General features: G+C 32.4%; 1 protein-coding gene across 1 annotated transcript in view; it reads right to left on the bottom strand.

The window, feature by feature from the left end:
- Positions 1-4,679, bottom strand: part of LOC102605853 (homeobox-leucine zipper protein HDG8-like) — a 10,702-nt gene extending 6,023 nt beyond the window's left edge. The window contains exons 1-3 of the mRNA XM_015304765.1: positions 4,567-4,679; positions 3,635-3,752; positions 1,682-1,873 (exon numbers count right to left, since the gene is read on the bottom strand). Coding sequence (XP_015160251.1) covers positions 1,682-1,873; positions 3,635-3,752; positions 4,567-4,679 — 423 coding nt within the window. The remainder of the gene's footprint in view (positions 1-1,681; positions 1,874-3,634; positions 3,753-4,566) is intronic.
- Positions 4,680-20,638: the final 15,959 nt, after the last annotated feature.

Below are 20,638 nucleotides of genomic sequence, written 5' to 3'. Positions count from 1 at the left end.
ATATGGATAACGAGAAACTAAGGAAGAAACATACTAGTAGAAAGTTAAGAAAAATAGGAGGGCCCGTCTCGATGTTGGGGTCCCCCAAAAAAATCAAAATTGCCCACGCACCAGATGCTAAGCACTGGGCGTGAGGTGGGGTGTTAAAGAATGACAAAAGTCCCACATCGGTGGTTAATGAGATGGGTGGACTCCTTATAAGGCTTGGACAATCCTCCTCCCTTTGAGCTAGCTTTTGGGGTGTGAGTTAGGCCTAAGACCTAATTTAACACTTGACTATCTAAAGAAATTCATAATTAGATATCTAGCAAAGGAATGGAAATAGGAGATTCAAGCAAAAGTAATGTCAATGTACAACAAAACATTGATGAAGCTCGAAGTGATAGCCATCTAAGAAGAGCTAGATGAATTTGAGAAAAACATTGATGGTTAGGGCTAGTGCCTCTCCAGTATTTATCTCTTCCAAGAAATATACAACCCAACCTGATATGGAAACCTTTTGGAAAAAAAAAATCAGCCTTTTAAAGATAAAGATACTTAATATTTTTGGGGGGATTTTTCACCTGGTATTAAATAGGAAAAACTACCTAATTACATAAACATTCCTACCATATTTATTAATTCTCCCTTCTACCATATTTATTAATTCTCCCTAAAGTTTGAAATAATTACATATTATCTCACTAATTAATAATTTTGTATCAGATTTCAAGTGAGATACACCTAGATGCATGTTTTTGCGACAAGATACACTGAAATAAGGAGAGAGACTAACGAGAATGGGAGGGAGGCGCAAGAGATATTTGTCTATGTATCCTAGATACATGTTAATAACAGTAGATACATGTATCTAGGATACTTGATACGCGAGTCAGATAGGAGAGTAGAGAACGAGATAGGAGGGAGGCCAATGAGATTTGTCTATATATCAAAATACATGTGAATCCACTTGAATATAGTGTATAGAAAAATTAGACCTTATTTGACCCCCTATATTCGAGATACATGTATCTGGATGCACCGATACATGTATCCGAAGTCCATAATCTGATAAGATTCATAATATTGCAAACTAGTATGTATCTAAGTAACTAGATGATAAACTATTAAAAATTTTGTAAGTTACCCTATTAAATACCTGTAGCAGGGCCTCCACGAATTCAAATTAGCATCATGTAAGGCCCATTAAATAAAAAGCACTTTCTATCCGGATCGATTCATTACTAAAGCTCGAACCTAACACCTCTGATTAAGGATGAAAGATCTTTTTCATACTATCACAATCCTTGGTGGTAGGTATGTGATGCTTAATTCATTCTACTTATAAAATTATGGATTCAGATAAACATATGTTTAAACATTATGAGTTCTTACAAAGATACGAGGTTTGGATGAAGACAGTGTTATGACGTGGATCCACCCCAGATTTATCTTACCATAATATTTTTTAGGAAGAATATAGATATATTAGTGTAAAACCAACTAAAAGTTCAATAAATGTTAGTTTAAATGGATGTCAATGTAGAACTGACTCCTTAGCACCCCTAATGTTCTACATACCTTAATGCTAGAATTAATCCAATAAGTTCATCATGTTCATGTGTTTGTCTCTTTTTATGTATACTTGAAAAAAATTAATTAAAAAGGCAAAAAAATTAATGAGGTTGAATAAAAGGCTTACCTCCTCTCTCAACCTTTGCATGTTTATCTTCAATTTTTCTATATTTCCTGCCCTCTCTTCTTCTCCAATGAGTGGACCATCACATTTTGAGCGCATATTATTTTCCATTGCCTCTTTCATTTCAATAATCTCACGACGGAATTTTTCATTTTCGTTTTGAAAATTCTGGTTGTCTGATCTCTCATTTTTTGTCTGAGGATATATATGAAAAAAATTAACCACACAAATATAAAGACAAATAAAATCAGATGTTATGAGTTTATTAAATGTATAAAGAGAATGCTATTAATAGTTCATAGGATAATATTATTTTTTGCTCCTAAAATTTAGATATTTTTTTATCTTGGTCCATTTGATATTTGACGAATCACATTTAAATTTCAATCTAATAGAAATGTGTATTTTAGTCCTTTTATGTAAGATGTATTTCGTAAGAACTACTTTCAAAATTCAAATATGAAGTAACAATACAAGCTTAACATAAACCTAGGTAATTAAGTGGTCGAAAATTTAATAATTATGCTAATTTTGTTAATATTCACATGAAAGGAATCAAAAGTGCACATTTCAGTTAATTGAAGGTATATATACTTAATAATAATTCAATGACCAACAGTGCTATTAATTCTTTTTTTATTAAAGTGTGTGAAAATTATTTTCTCCCTTCATCTTTGCCTAGAAGTTTAAATTCCTACTCTAATTTTGAACAACATACATTTTCTTCCTCATATATGTTTTGATAGATTAATACTACACAGGTGAAAAAATTTAGACCATAAAAATATATGTTTTGATAGATTAATAATACAGGTGAAAAAATTTAGACCATAAAAATATAATCCATCCAACGTGCTCAAATTTGGGCAAATTTGGTTAGACATATTTTCGTGGGGGATCGATTTAGTAAAACTCAAGGTAGCATGTTTAAAAGTTGGCTGATATAGACCAAAATATGTAGCTTAAATTGATTCAGAAGATAATTTGTTAAATATCCATTTTAAAAATAAAATAAAATTATTTGAGATGTTAAATATATTCGTAAATAAGAAAAATTATAGTTTTTTCGGTAATTACTCAAATAACAAGAAAATAAGCTAAGAATTGTTTTTTTTTGGTTACCGTAAGAAAATTGGGTTATGGTTCATTTTAAGCACAACTCAGCCCAAATAAACTATAACCAGCTCATTTATTTATTCAAACCATTTTGACTAGCCTGAACTTTATTCAAACCACCCATTTAATATTCTAAGATTTCTTTCATCCAACAAAGAATACAGAAAAGGAAAAGAATTAGTTCCTAGATGTAAACCCATATTTTCTTTAACTAAATTCTGAAAATCTAATAGAAAGACAAAATGATGACCATTTAGTAATTGCTTGCTAAGTTTTGGAACTTGTTAGAGAATTCATCTATTTCAAATAATTTAACATGATTCTAACATTGGTTTAAATGAGTTGCAGTTCAATCGAATTAGAGGTGGAATGAAAATATTTAAACTTGTTTCATAAAATCCATATATTTATGATGCAAAGGACTTACTTTCAGATCCTTTGATCAATTCAACAAGTCGAAAATAAATAATTGATTTAGGAAAGCTATACTGAAATTGAAAAGTAAAATAATCAATAATAGAAATAATTGTATACAGGGGAAAAATTAAAAAGATGAGGAAGTAAATGTACTAATTAATATTTAAGAAAGAATTTATTCTATTTAATTACACATCCGAAAAATTTAACTAAGTTTATGAAATCTATTTTGGGGCCCAACCCAAGAGATTCACTGGCCTTGCCTTCGATTTGACCCTACTTTTAACTAATCTTTTTTTTTCCTCTAGATTTTTGCAAGATATAATGCAAAAAGAAATATTAGTTCATAATTGTGTGTAAATAACAATAATAATTCATCAATTAAGTATAATTAACTTTATAGTAAAAGGACTAAGCAATTACCTTTGTTTGAGTCCTTTTATTTTGAAACCAACCCTTGATCTGATCAGGGTCAAGCCCTACTTCAATAGCCAGTTGATTTCGCTGGTCCTCATCTGGAAATCGACATTTTTTGAAAAATCTACAATTCAAAATTCACAAAAAGATTTATTGTTATTGACCAAACAACTTTTAAAAATAAACTTATAAATTAAAATATATATTTTTATATATCATAAAAAATATGGTGAATTGGTAAGTATATCTCTATCATTAACTAGGCTCTCAAGTTCGAATTGCTGGAACGAAAGTCGTCCTTGGTAGATAACATTTTACCAGCAAAATGGGACTTAATTAACAATGTGAATTTGGATTAGTCATAAAGAGGGTATTAGATACTCATCTCGGAACTAAGGATTGGTCATTAATCATTTATCTTTAATTAGATGCCTCATGTTTGTGTTTTGGGACTTGAGTTGTCATCTTTGATCGGGAGCATTTTATCGACGTAAATCTGAATTGGTTGGGTCCTAAATAGAACTTTCCAATGTAGATTAGATGGGCCCTAAAGTAGAATTTTCTTAATGCAAATCTGAATTAGTGGATCCCTAAATTAAAACTTTTCAATGCAAATCTGAATTAGTTGAGTCCCAAAAATGTATCAAATACCACGAGAAAGTGAATGAATTTTTTTGGCTAAAAAAAACAAAAGGCGTTAAAATTAAAGAAACTCATCCCCTTATGCTAAATGTATTAATGAATTATCAAGAACAACCTAGTGCACATATACAATATTTATATACACGGTAGATCAATCATATCGTTAATGAATTTTAATTTTTTCACTCATATCTGTTAGGAAAATAACACCATATCTTTGTACAAACAAAATCAAAAAAATAATAATTCAACCTACATGGAGGTTCAATTTTTTTTGTGAATAAAATTGATCTTACGCTTCAAGTTTTTGAGTTGCCTCCACAGAGTACCTCTGGCCCTGCCCTTTCCTTTTTGATCCTTTTTGGGATATTGATGATTCTCCAACTTGTTTTTTTCCGGAATCTGCCATTTTTTATTGCTAATTTTCTGTTCAATGATACAAAATAACAAAAAAGAACAAAAAAAACCAAGTCTTAATATGTTTGGTTTATTCTTTACCAATCAATTTATAAATGAAGCAACTAGAACAGAACAAAGAGAAAAGAGATATATAAGAGAGATTTTTACACACCTTTCGATTGAAAGAGACATGTTATAAGTTCATAGTAAGTGATCTATTTAAATAGTAGAAAATTAATTGACTTACCATGTGATAGACACACATAGAATCTGATATTGCAATAAAGTAAGAGAGGAATAATAGAGAATATAAAATGTGAACACAAAAATAATATCTGTGATCTATTTAATTTTCCTTCAACAAAATATTTGGTCTGTGATTAGTATCTATGGTTTGCTATTTAAATATTATTTATGAAAATTGCATCATACGTTAAATTTCATAAATGGATAAATAATTATAACCTCCCTCAAAGAACCAACATTGCGCTCCCTTGGAGCCAAATTAAGTAAAACTAAGACATTTAAATTTTTTTATAACTGAAAATTCACTTCTCTCACCTCTATTTCTACTCAAAATTAAATGACATGCAACTGGATGCGCACAAATCATAGTCAAGCAACCCACAACACTTCATATTACAAAACTCAATAGGATAAACACCCATCATAGTACAATTGTACTAAACTTGAACTCCAGATAGTCCAAGTCCAAGGCCTCAGACCCACAATCACAATAATTATTTAAAAAGCTGAAGAATCTCAATATAATCACGCAATCACATTAAAAGAAACCAACACGTCTAAATCTATGTTTCAACCACCTAAGAGAATTCTAAGGATCCTACAATGTCAAACCAAAGATAAAGCCAACCTAAACAAAAGTTTTATGGATAAAATTTTAGTCTAAAGTCCTGAAAATGGCCAAAAGAAGAGTAATGATCATACAAGCCTAATAATTCATCCGACATCCTTCCTAATGATCATGCAACTCATTTTATATAGAAACTAACTAAGCTAATTAAAAAAGGGAAGACCATAACCTATATTGAAGGTAAAGCACACTTAAACCTATAATCATATGTTTTTCCATTCTCAAGAGCCTCAGAATGCTTCCATGCTATAAAAAATTAGAATATACATGTCAACACGGGACTAACGATATCCATAACAATGTTATGAAATTTAGACAAAAAACGGATAAAAAATTGACCCTCAAATTTCTTCAATGAAATGGAAAACTAATTTCATCATTATGTTCCTCTCAACGTGAATATCACATGCCCCAAAGTTAGACGAAGAAGAAAATTAATTTAGACATCAAATGGTCCAAAATTAAACTTTAAGGAAAATATAAATCAATGGATTTTAGCTTGAAAATGGAATCAAATCGCTAAAATGAAGCTAAAATACGTAATCGAAAGCGATAAGGAAGAACTCTACCTTAAAATAAAGTAAAATGGTGTAGAATTGAGAAAATCCTATCAAGACCAAGCTCTAGCCCACTTTTTCACACTTATGAAAATTGAGATGATGAGAGAGATAGAACACCAGCGATGACCGCAAAAGCAGCAAAATGGTCACTAAAGAGACTCGGCCATGTTCGGAATCTTTTACTGTTTAGTGCCTTTTAACAATTTAGATTTAGTATTTGGTTAATAAAGTTCATATTGTTATGAGATTAATATCTATTAAGTTGTTTGGGTCATTAGAGTTTGTTGGACTCAGGAAACTTAGATTTAGCCTAAGTTAGTAGTGTAAGGCTACATATACACTAGTTTGTTTCAATAAAATCGATCGATCTTTCCTCTCATATTCTCTCTTTTGTAGTCTTTCCTTCATTCTCAACATTTTGTATCAGAGCCCTATTACAGGGTTAGAAGCAGCAATCTTCGAGGTATTTTTTTCACACCTCCAACATGACACCAGAGAGTTCCTTTGTCCAACCAGCAGTACCAATGTTTGATGGGTACTATGATCATTGGGCAATGCTCATGGAGAATTTTCTGCGTTCAAAGGAATATTGGGGCATTGTGGAGAATGGGATTCTTGCAGCAGCAGAAGCTATGATGGATTTCCAACGGAAGAACGTTGATGATCAGAAGTTGAAAGACTTGAAAGCAAAGAACTAACTGTTTTAGGCATTAGATCGTCCATTCCTAGAGACAATTCTAAAAAGAGTACATCAAAGGATATATGAGACTCTATGAAGTAGAAATATGAGGGTAATACACGAGTTAAGCGTGCACAATTGCAATCTCTTCGCAAAGAGTTTGAAACTCTTCACATGAAGGTTGGGGAAACAATAAATGAATATTCTGCTCGAACTCTCACCATAACTAATAAGTTAAAAGAAAATGGTGTGTGAAAGAGAGATACAAGAGTTGTGAAAAAGAACTTGAGATCCATGACTACCAAGTTTAATTATGTTGTATGTTCCATTGACCATTGATGAACTTCAAAGCAGCCTACTTGTGCATGAACAACGAATGATCCCTTTAATTGAGGATGAACAAGCCTTTAAAAATTCCCATAGAGAACTATATGGTGGAAGGGGTTGAAGCTTTGGAAGAGGAGGTCGTGGAAGGGGTAGGGGCAGATTTGACAAGGCTACAGTAGAGTGTTACCACTGTTGCAAACTTGGGCATTTTCAATGGGAATTTCCACAAAAGTAAAAATAGGCAAATTATGCAGAAACTCAAGAAGAGATGTTATTGATGGCGTATGTCAATCATGCTAACAAAGAGAATACATGGTATCTTGACTGAGGATGCAACAATCATATGTGCGGAAATAGGGAATACTTATTCGATTTTGATGGAAGCTTTAAAAATTTGGTGAAGTTGGGTAACAATTTAAGCTTGAGTGTAGTAGGAAAGGGAAATATAAGGCTTCAGGTGAAGGAAACAACACAGGTCATCACAAGTATGTTTTATGTACCAGATTTAAAAATTAATTTGCTGAGTATTGGATAATTATAGAAAAAAGGGCTTGCCAAAGGTTTAATTATGAAGACAACAATGGCTTCAAATCAGATGTTTGTTGTGCATCTTATATCTCTGCCCATATCATCTGCTTGTTTCAATACCATCACATAAGACATGATCCAGCTTTGGCATTGCCAATATGGACACTTAAGCTTTAAAGGCCTAAAGATTCTTCAGCAAAAAGGGATGGTGCACGGTTTGCCTCAACTCGAATCTTCTTTGAAGCTATGCAAAGACTGTTTGGTGGGAAAGCAACAACGTGATCCATTTCCAAAGAAGAGTAATTGGAGAGCTTCATTGATACTACAGCTAATACATGCTGATATTTGTGGTCCAATCAAGACCATCTCTAACAGAAAAAAAAGTATTTGCTTAATTTCATTGACGACTTTAGCAAAAAATTATGAATTTATTTTTTGGCTGAAAAGTCTAAAGCCTTTGCTATGTTCAAAAGGTTTAAGACCCATGTTGAAAAAGAGACAAATTCTTTCATTAGGGGTTTTTGTACAGAACGGGGATGAGAATTTACATCACATGAATTATCTAATTTTTGTGGTGAGAATGGAATAAAAATACAATTGACAGCTGCTTGCACGTCGCAATAAAATGGAGTTGCGGAGCGGAATAATAAAACCATTATGAATATGACTCGTAGCATGCTCTCAAAGAAGAAAGTTACCAAGACTTTCTTGCCCGAAGCAGTAAATTGGACAGTCCATGTCTTGAACCGGAGCCCCACATTGGCAGTAAAAGGAAAGACACTAGAGGAAGCATGGAGTGGAGTTAAACCCTCAGTTGAGTACTTTAGAGTTTTTGGCTGCATTGCTCATGTTCATGTGTCTAATCATACTAGATCAAAGTTAGATAATAAGAGTGTATGTGTGTTGTATTTTGTTGGGAATCAGTGAGGAATCAAAAGCTTATAGACTTTACGATCCAATTTCACAAAGGATCATTATAAGCAGGGATGTTGTGTTTGAAAAAGATCAAAGCTGGGATTGGGATAAAAGTCATAAAGAAACATTTGTGTACGATTTGGAATGGAATAAAGGTGGAAATGAAGCAGTTTCTGTAGCTGTAATACAAGAAGATAATGAATCTAGTTACAAAGAAACAAAGGGTAATTTCCCTTCTGATCCTCTGCCTGCAGACCGTCAATCTTCTGTTGTGTCACATGGGAGAATTAGGACACAACCAATTTGTATGCGAGACTATGAAACAAGTGAAGGCATCCCTGAAGAAGAAAATGATATGGTTATGTTTACAGAAATTAGTACAGATCCTATTTACTTTGAAGATGCGGTTAGAAATGAGAAGTGGAGAAATGACATGGATGTAGAAATAGAAACAATAGAAAGAAATGACACTTGGGAATTGATGGATTTGCCTGAAGGAGGAAAAAATATTGGAGTTAAATGGGTTTATATGACTAAATTTGACGAAAATGGAGTAGTAAATAAATATAAGGCTAGGCTTGTAGTGAAGGGGTATGCCCAACAACATGGGATTAACTACACAGAAATATTTGCACATGTGGTATGTATGGAGACAATTCGATTGGTGATTGCACTTGCAGCACTGAGAGGATGGTCTTTGTACCAGCTAGATGTCAAGTCTGCATTTTTACATGGGGAGCTACATGAAAATGTTTTTGTGGAACAACCTTGTGGTTATGTGCAGAAGGGGAATGAGCAGAAGGTGTATAAGCTAAAGAAGACACTTTACAGGCTTAAGCAAGCGCCGCGAGATTGGTACAGTCGCATAGAGGCCTACTTCATGAAGCAAGGTTTTGACAACTGTGACTATGAGCATACATTGTTCATCAAGACAGAGATAAATGGCAATATATTAAGTGTAAGTTTATATGTTGATGACCTCATTTTTACTGGCAATGATAAATTATTATTTGCAGAATTTAATAGTTTCATGAAGGATGAATTTGACATGACAGACCTTGGAAAGATGAGATATTTTCTTTGTCTGGAGATTTCTCAAAGATCAGATGGAATATTTATCGGTCAGAAGAAGTATGCATTGGAGATACTGCAAAAGTTTGGGATAGATAAAATCAATTTTGTCCATACTCCAATTGTTCCAAGCTTTAAGCTCACAAAGGACGAGGGTGGAATCAAGGTGGATAAAACTTACTTTATGCATATTGTGGGCAGCCTCATGTATCTAACATCAACTCGACCAGATATGATGTTTTTCGTGAGTCTTATTAGTAGGTATATGGAGACTTCTACTGACCTTCATTTACATGCGCCAAAAATGATGTTGAGGTACTTAAACCGTACAACTGAGTTTGGAATCTTTTATAGAAAGAGAGTAGATGATGAATGTAGACACGTAAGTTTTGACGGAACATAAAGTTTTACACCATTTTTATTCCTTAGATATTTCTTCTAGGTCTACTTTAAATATTATATTTTTCATCGTATTTTAGTAAGTTTATTTTAAAAGATTTGAAAACTACAAAAAAACATATATTTTCTTTTAATTTAGATTTAATAAATAAGCTAGTGTTTCTTAATTATATTTTTCGATTAACTATTTAACTTTTCTTATAATTTTTTTTTTAGTAATTTAAAATAGTTAATTAAGATTTTTATATTTTTATATTTTACATATTTAATTAAAAAAATATATATATCCTACACTACCCATTTTCCTCCACTACCCAACACATCCCTCACATCTCTACCCATTAACACAACTACACACCACTACACACCCCTACATACACAACACACACACACACATACTACTACTACATATACTACAACATCAGCAAGACTACAAGAATCCTAGACTACCAAAAAGCAAAACACAATTAGCAAACAAGAAAAAAAACCCCACTACACTCACCCTTACGAACATACACACTAAAAAAAGACCACACATATACGGAAGAAAAGAAGAAGGAAAAGTCAACAAACATACTCACATTTTATTTATATTTTTCTTTCACTCACAAACAAAAGTTGAGGTCTAGGTTCACTTTCGTGATTTCGAGTTCGTGATTCCTTATTAGGATTGTTTCCTTTTCGTGAATTGAATTTTCGCAAGAGTATCATTTAATTTTTATTGTATAATTTGATTTTCATGATTATATAATACTTGATTTCAATGTTATGAAGTTGCTAGAATTTTATGTGTCTTTAATCTCATTGTTTTTCATCTTGTACTATATGCTATTATTAATTAAGTATCTCTTGCATCCAATCAAAATTTATCAAATACCTAAAAAAATTATTCTAATAGTTTGTTTAGTCAACTTCATTTAAAATTAAAAATGTTCATCCTAGAAAAATTAAGAAATGAAGAGTTACACAATTTTTATTTTTTTAATGTTTTTTGTCATGACTTGTAAATATGCTGAAAATATAAATGCATCTATGTCGAATTTTAATATGAAATAACTTTATATTTATTTAAGATTTTAGACTTTTATTAAGTAAATAGTATTTGTACATATAAATAGTAGAGGTAGTGTACTCACTAATAATAGATTTAACTTTCTAATAATAGGTAAAATATTAAAATATATGATCCGTTTCAAAAGTCGGTTTCAATTAAGAATGTGGTTACACATCTCTCTTGAGACATAAAAAAGAACTCAAGGATGCGATGACACACTTTGTCCAAAAATATAATTAACTTTCATTAATTTAACGTAAGACTTATACATAAAATTATTAGGTGCGATGCAAAGAAGACAATTATGTCTCCAAATATCAAGACCAAAAATGAGGTTACGTATCTAGGTCGAGACCAAATAAAAGTTCAACAACATAAATATGAGCTTAACTGTAGCATATAAAATATATCCAAAAATAGTTAAAATAAGTATAAGTCAATAAAAGCGACTGTTCTAGAATCACGAGACTCGAGGGATGCCTAATATCTTTCCCTCGGTCAATAGAATTTCTTACCCGAATTTCTAATTTGCAGACAATACAAAGAGTCATTTCCTTTTGATTAAGAATTAAATAAAAAAGTGACTTGGAACATCATAAATCAATTCCAAGCGACGACTCTGAAAAGATAAAAATAATTTCTAATTAATAACGTCACTTAAATTTGAAAATCCCTTTCGCCGCGTGCGAAAAAAGATGTGTGACATCTCTGGCGACCCTGCTAGGGAATAACCAGAATTCGAGCTTTATAATATTGAGTTTTACTTGATCTTATTATTATTTTTTGGATATATTGTGTATAACGACCTAATGTGCTACTTGTTGGTCATTTATTGCTTTAATATTGTTGAACTGTATCATAAATTATTGTCTTCGATCGTATACCACTCTGAGTCTCTAGTGACACTTCACACATTCACAGGAATGCAATTATGCATCATACTTTTAATTGAGATAAAACTGGAGTGTCTTGACACCCAGTGAAGGACTTTTAGTCATATATGTTAGGCGGGGTTAGACAGCAATGAAGTCGGAATAGCGCTGTTACCGATAAGTTACCCCTCCATGGCTCGAATTGTTCACTTGAGTAAGACGGTCTAGACACCTATCTCCTTTAGGTCATGGTTACCACTAGTAGACTCCACTTATTTGCATAATTTGCGTTTGACTTAATGACTTAAAACAAGAATTGAGTCCGTCTAGGACAAATATTCATCTCTTAATTGACCATTTAAATGATTTTCTCTGCTATATGAAAATATAGTTATTTAGAAAGTCTTTATAAGTTGACTCATTTTGGTGTGATTAGTGTGGTGAAAAAAATTACCTTTTTATATAATAAAAAGAAAGGAGAGAAAACACAAAAATATTTATTCTTTTAGATGTTATTACACATTTCTTAAAAAAGATTAAAAAAAAAGATTTTGCACAACTTAATAAAAGAACAAATTTATTTAGGTTTCTTTTGTATAGTCAATAAAAAAAATAAAAATATTTTGCTCTCATTATACTTGTAAAAATAATGCATTTGTCAAGTCAAGTTCCAATATGTAAAAGCTTTTTCCTGTCCAATCTGGACGAACTACACACACATGTTTCTCAACTCGATGAGATACGTAGACAACCCTCCTCCGGTTTGGTGATCCTTATTAAAAATAAAATTAAAAAGAGAAATATTTCTTATTAAAAATAATATTGTGTTTATAATCTTCCTGAACTACGTTTGACTTGATTTTTGCTTTGACAAGATACATAGGCAGCCTTTTGTTAAGGTTCGGTCCAACCAAGGAAAAAATTTAAAAAGTCCTCATCACAAAAATTGGGGCAAAAAAAAGAATGTATTAAAAAAATTGGGATATTTTTTTTTATTTTTTAGAATTTTTTTTTACTTGATTGGTATCAACATACTTAGAAGTGTGCATAAAAAAAATAATAAAGTATTAAACTATTTGACCAGACAGATTAACTTTGTTGTAATTTATAGACTTCTTTTGGTACCTCTTGATATATTTATGTAATACTTGAGAAACTGTTTTGCTTAAAGCTAAGGCTAAAACAAATTCTAACTTATGTTTCATGTGCATTGTGTGGTGAGCTTTATATATAAAATTCAACATGACTTTGTTGATCTAGAACTTGGCCCGAATGTTGGTTGAAATGAAATTTTGAGCAACATTTAACTTGAGAAAGGATTATATGTTTTCTTTGATCAGATTGTGCCTTTCAAGCCTACCGAATGACATGTTATCCACATAACTCCCATTTTGAGCCTGAACATTTTATTTAAATAATCGTATTTTAGCATATATCCTTTTGAGTGCATAAATGCATTATTTCTTAATCTCACCTCCTTGAGCGCACTATCAATTATTTATACAGTGCCAAAAACATAAGTTGGGTAACAAAGTGAAAAGACCAAATATGGAAAGTTAAAAAAAAAAAAAAAAGACAAAGAAAAGCTAGAAAAACCCCCAAAGAAAGGAGAGAAGATGAAAAATAAATAAAAAAATGATGAGAAACTTTCGAGAAAACAAAGGTCAAATGCGAAAATGAAAAAATATTGAGAGCATTGTGCAAATTCTAAGGAGAAAATAGTCACTTTATCCCAAATGAATATCCTACATTTTCCTAAGCCTACATTACAAGCCAATGACAAGTCCTATTTGATCTCATTTTTGTTGTTCTCACATTAGTGAATACTTACATAAGGGCCAAGCATATGGTATCTCAATCTCACGCATTGAATATCTTTCTGAGTGTAAGTGACTTCTAAAATGTCCTAAGATCAAAACACTTCTATTGTGTGAAAGGGACTTTATTTGTTGTAAGGGCATTTGAAACATGAAGATATGAATAGTTCTAGTCCCTTAATTTATGTAAGATGGACTGATCTTGTTAATACTTAAGAATGTTTGAGATACCATTTGAAACTATAGGGATTACTCAAAGTTCACCTCAAATCTGTCTAAAAATAGTTGAAGGTGATTCATATGCATCATACTAATTGTTGGTACCAACTAAAGTCAAAACATTGTCAACCATGAACTGATTCATTTCTCAAAAGATGTCCTTTGTAGGGAAAATCAAGAAAAAAAATTAATTTTTGATTGTTAAGAACTATGTTTGACCTGATTCTTGCCATATAAGATAAGTAGGCAGTTATACAATAGGGCTCGATTTCACATAATAAAATTTTATATCCTTGAAGAAATGAAATTGGATCATTTTTAAAAATCAAAACAATAAAAAAATCAAAAAATGATAAATTAAAAAGAGTTTCAAAGTTCCTCAATTTAAAAACGGTGAATGTTTTTATTTGTAAAAAAAATAATAATAATAAATCAATCTTATTACTAGGGAACAAAGACCATATTTGCATTTTGACCTTAGAGAATAAACATCCTAGATGCATCATCTTTCCTTCCTAAAGAATAAACAGTCTAGTTGCATTTTGACCTTAGGGAACAAACACCATACCATCTTTCATTTCTAGGGAACAAACACCCTAATTTGATCAATGTCTTGCATTTTTCTTTTGGTATAAGTATTTCTCATTTATGCTCATAGCTTAAATGATAATTTTCTGGTGTAAACTGGGGCAAAGAATAATATTGTGGTTATTATATTTGATGGTTTAGTGTCGCAGGACCCTCCTGGATAATGGGATTAGCAGGACCCTCCTGGATAATGGGACACTAGCAGGACCATCCTAGATAATGGGATTAGCAGGACCCTCCTAGATAATGGGACACTAGCAGGACCTTCTTGATAATGGGATTAGCAGGACCCTCCTGGATGATGGGACTAGCAGGACCCTCCTGGATAATGGGACACTTGCTGGACCCTCCTGGATAATGGGACACTTGCAGGACCCTCCTGGAAAATGGGACTAGCAGGACCCTCCTGGATAATGGGATTAGCAGGACCCTCCTGGATAATGGGACTAGCAGGATCCTCTTCAATAATGGGATTAGCAGGACCAATATGGATAACAGAACACTAGCAGGACCCTCTTGGATAATGGGACTAGCAGGACCCTCCTTGATAATGATATTAGCAGGATCCTCCTGGATAATGGGACACTAGTAGGACCTTCCTGGATAATGGGACTAGCAGGACCCTCCTGAATTATGGAATTAGCAAGACCCTCCTGGATAATGGGACACTAGCAGGACCCTCCTGGATAATGAGACTAGCAGGACCCTCCTAGATATATTGAGATTAGCAGGACCCTCCTAAACAATGGGAATTAGTGTAGCATGACCTTCCTACATAATGGGACTAGCAGGACCCTCCTCATAAGGAGATTAGCAGGACCCTCATACATAATGGGATTTAGATTAGCAGGACCCTCCTAAATAATGAGATTAGTAGGACCCTCCTACATAATGAGATTTAGATTAGTAGGACCCTCCTACACAATGAGATTTAGATTAGCAGGACCCTCCTCATAATGGGAATTAGCAGGACCCTCTTGGACAATGGGATTAGAATGACCCTCCTACATAAAGGGATTTAGTTTAGCAGGACCCTCTTGGACAATGGGATTAGCAGGACCCTTCTACCTTATGAGATTTAGTTATTTTCTCCTAGGAAAAACGCTTCCTAGTCTGAGACCGTTATTTTTATTTTCTCCTAGATAAACACTTCCTAGTCTGAGACCGTTATTTTTTTATTTTTCTCCCAAGATAAACACTTCCTAGTCTGAGACCGTTATTTTTTTATTTTTCTCCCAAGATAAACACTTCCTAGTCTGAGACCGCATTATTTTTTATTTTCTCCTAAGATAAACACTTCCTAGTCTGAGACCGTTATTTTTTTATTTTTCTCCCAAGATAAACACTTCCTAGTCTGAGATCATTATGTTTTATTTTCTCCTAGGATAAACACTTTCTAGTCTAAGACCTTTTACTTTTCTTTTTCTCCTACGATAAACACTTACTAGTCTGAGACGTTATTTTTTACTTTCTCCTAGGATAAGCACTTCCTAGTCTGAATTTATTTATTTTTATTTTATTTTTTTAATTTACATTTGCTAATAACTCACAAATATTTTCCAGTGAAAACTGGGGCAAAATTTTTGTTTATTTCTTTTGTTTGTGATGGTTTTCAGGTTTCTTCAAGCGAAACGTGGATTTGAAATTCAAGAACAAAGTTTCAATTCTTTTCAGAATGATCAATCCCATGATAGCCAGAATCAGCTTCTTCAATGCATGTAGCAGCCTGACTTCCTGACATCTATTTTTATTCAGTTTCTGATCAAGAAAACATGCAGTCATTCAAGAATATATTCAAATTGTCATTTTGAAGAGTGCCAAAAACTCACTCTAAGTGGCAAGTTAAGCATTGAATCTATTCAAGATCAATATACTCACCAGAATCAAGGTGATATCTCAAATTCAAGACTCAAGTGAAGACTCAAGAGAAGTTGCATAGATAGGAGCTTGCACTTTTTATTTTCCTTTTGACTATTAGCTTTCATTTTTTTTATGTAAGGATAAGAGCCGCGACCTGGTGCCTCGATGAAACCTCACTTAACTTCCAACTCATCACCTCATCTCTTTGAACTACACATGACCTGATTCCCTTATAACCCGGGATATGTAGGATGTCCAAAACAAGGACTCGATCGCATATTTTTCTTTCAAATAAGAGTTAGGTCAAAACTTGTCACTTTATCTACTTCTTTGTTTGAAAACACTTTGTGTTTCCGGTCAAAGAGGGACAAACTGTAGACACGTAATTTTTGACCGAACATAAGATTTTACACCATTTTTATTCCTTAGATATTTCTTCTAGGTCTACTTTAAATATTATATTTTTCAACGTATTTTAGTAAGTTTATTTTAAAAGATTTGAAAACTACAAAAAACTATATATTTTCTTTTAATTTAAATTTAATAAATAAGCTAGTGTTTCTTAATTATATTTTTTGATTAACTATTTAACTTTTCTTATAATTTTCTTTTTAGTAATTTAAAATAGTTAATTAAGACTTTTATATTTTTATATTTTACATATTTAATTACAAAAAAAAATAAAAATATCCTCCACTACCCAACACATCCCTCACATCTCTACCCATTAACACAACACACCACTACACACCCCTACATACACGACACATACACACATACTACTACTACTACATATACTACAACATCAGCAAGACTACAAGAATCCTAGACTACCAAAAAGCAAAAAACAATCAGCAAACAAGAAAAAGAAAAAATAAACCACTACCCTCACCCTTACAAACATACACACTAAAAAAAGACCACACATATATGGAAAAAAAGAGGAAGGAAAAATCAGCAAACATACTAACATTTTATTTATATTTTTCTTTCACTCACAAACAAAAGTTGAGGTCGAGGTTCACTTTCATGGTTTCGAGTTCGTGATTCCTTATTAGGATTGTTTCCTTTTTGTGAATTGAATTTTCGCAAGAGGTACCATTTAATTTTTATTATATAATTTGATTTTCATGATTATATAATACTTGATTTCAATGTTATGAAGTTGCTAGAATTTTATGTGTGTTTAATCTCATTGCTTTTTATCTTGTATCATATGCATTTATTAATTATCTCTTGCATCCAACCAAAATTTATCAAATACCTAAAAAAATTAATTTAATAGTTTGTTTAGTCAACTTCATTTAAAATTAAAAATGTTCATTCTAGAAAAATTAAGAAATGAAGAGTTACACAATTTTTATTTTTTAATATTGTTTGTCATGAGTTGTGAATATACTGAAAATATAAATGCATCTATGTCGAATTTTAATATGAAATAACTTTATATTTATTTAAGATTTTAGACTTTTATTAAGTAAATATTGTTTGTAAATATAAATAGTAGAGGTAGTTTAATCACTAATAATACATTTAAACTTTGTAGTAATAGGTAAAATATTAAAATATATGATCCGTTTCAAGAGTCGGTTTCAATTAAGAATGTGGTTACACATCTTTCTTGAGACATAAAAAAAAAGGATGCGGTGACACACCTTGTCCAAAAATATAATTAACTTTCATTAATTTAACATAAGACTTATAGATAAAATTACTAGGTGTGATGCAAAGAAGACAATTATGTCTCTAAACGTCAAGACCAAGAATGCGGTTACGTATCTAGGTCGAGACCAAATAAAGGTTCAACAATATAAATATGAGCTTAAATATAGCATATAAAATATATCCAAAAATAGTTAAAATAAGTATAAGTCAATAAAACTTACCGTGCTAGAATCACGAGACTCGAGGGATGTCTAATACCTTCCCCTAGGTGAACAGAATTCCTTACCCGAATTTCTAATTCGCAGACCATACAAAGAGTCATTTCCTTTTGATTAGGGATTAAACAAAAAGGTGACTTGAAACACCATAACTCAATTCCAAGTGGCGACTCTGAAAAGATAAAAATAATTTCTAATCAATAACGTCACTTAAATTGGAAAAATCCTTTCACCGCGCGCAAAAAAGGTTGTGACAATGAACTTATTGCTTACACAAATAATGATTATGCTGGAGACTTGGGAGACAGGAAGAGCACATCAGGCTATGTGTTTTTATTGATCTCATGGGCAGTATCTTGGTCTTCAAAAAAATAACCAATTGTGAGTTTATCTACTACAGAGGTAGAGTTTATTGCTGCTGCCTCATGTGTATGCCAAGCAGTTTGGTTGAAGAGAGTTTTGGAAAAGCTTGATCCTAATCAAGGCAAGACATCTACTATTCATTGTGATAATAGTTCTACAATTATGCTTTTGAAGAATATAGTTATGCATGGTCGTAGCAAGCACATAGATGTACGTTTTCACTTCCTGCGAGAACTGACAAAAACGAGCATTGTGGAACTTGTTTATGGTGCTACACATGAACAATTGGCTGATGTGATGACAAAACCTCTCAAGCTGGATGCTTTCCTGAATTTGCGAGAACTATTAGGAGTTTGCTTCAAGTCTAATGTAAGCTGATGCTCATATATTCAGTTTAATGGAGGAATTGTTAGGAGTATTTTACTGTTTAGTGTCTTTTTACTATTTAGATTTAGTATTCGGTTAATAAAGCTCCTATTGTTATGGGATTCTTATCTGTTAAGTTGTTTGGGTCATTAGAGTTTGTTGGACTCAGGAAACTTAGAATTAGCCTTAGTAGTGTAAAGATACATATACACTAGTTTGTTTCAATAAAAAACTAATCGATCTTTCCTCTCGTATTCTCTCTTTCGCAGTCTTTCCTTCATTCTTAACAGGCCATAATTGGCCAACTATAAAAAAATGGTCTGAAGGCCATAAAAATGGCTACCACAAAATTAGTATGGAGACTGGAAAAGTGGTCACACCAATAACTTTGGCATCAGCCAAAAGGCAAGTTGGAATTTTTTTTGAATTATTCCTTGAGATTTATTTAGATTCCTATGGATGCAAATGAAATATGCTAATACATTGAAATAACATATTTTAGACTCAACGGAATCAATGAAATGTGTGACGACCCAAAGTACACCCTAGACGTGACATGACATATAAGATCCCAAGAGACCCTACACAAGCCACTTAACATACATCATACAAGATAATAGAATTTAAAGAGTTCCAAAAGACATTTTTAAATCATAAAGAGTTAACAAAAAGTAGCGAAAGTCTAACATAAGTCTCAAAGTCATCTATTACATCAAAAGAGTGATTGGGACGTAACCCATACATGACATACAACATCCAAAATAAAAGACATAAAGCAATAAGGAGTCTCGGTCCTCGAAACATGAGAAATCACCAATCGTCAAAAGCAAAAAAGGTATCAACAAGCCACAAGTGTGCTGAATGGAAGCTTCAGACCCTACATTAGTGAAACAATGTAGGCAAGAGTATACGTTAGTACATGGAATGTACTAAGTATGATAGCAATGCATAAGAGTTATGAAATCATGCTAAAAGGACTTTATATGACATGCAATGACCAAGATAAATAGTAAATAACATGTTAGAAGACATAAGTCATAATCATGGTCAATGCAATCTAAACATCTTTAAAACATATTTGAGATACTTTTAGAAGTAACCTTAGTTAATTATTATGGGTAGTTCGCCATTAACCTACATAGACCATGTGAACTTTAACCTGGAATCTAGTGTCTATCCCACACCGGAAAGAGTTGTCCTTATTTGCCAAGGTAAGAACCATAAACTTGAGCTAAAGTGAGCTAAAGTGGATCCATCAGCTAATGCTTATCTAAGACAAACCTATGGTGGTACATAGTTATGGGACATGGGTAATGGCCACTTGTCCACTTAGTGCTAAGCATAAACCCCATGGAAAAGTTATTAGTCTTAACTTTTCTTATCATTTGGGATATGGGTAATCGCCTCTTGTCTTAAAATCATGGAAGGGCACATCAAGTAGTCAATCCAAGCTAGAGTTCATTAGAATAACTCTTAATTCTTGATTCAAAGTTAGTTGAGAAAATCTACCCTATGAATCCTTCGTATGAGAATAACCTTTCACAATAACAACATGGATGTTTTACTCTCAAAGCAACCTTAACTCATTTAAACC

The sequence above is a fragment of the Solanum tuberosum genome, unplaced genomic scaffold (assembly GCF_000226075.1).
Source record: "Solanum tuberosum cultivar DM 1-3 516 R44 unplaced genomic scaffold, SolTub_3.0 scf00612, whole genome shotgun sequence".
NCBI classification, from domain to species: Eukaryota; Viridiplantae; Streptophyta; class Magnoliopsida; order Solanales; family Solanaceae; genus Solanum; species Solanum tuberosum.
Note: the sequence above shows the minus strand (reverse complement) of the source record. Positions and strands in the feature narration are given on the sequence as shown.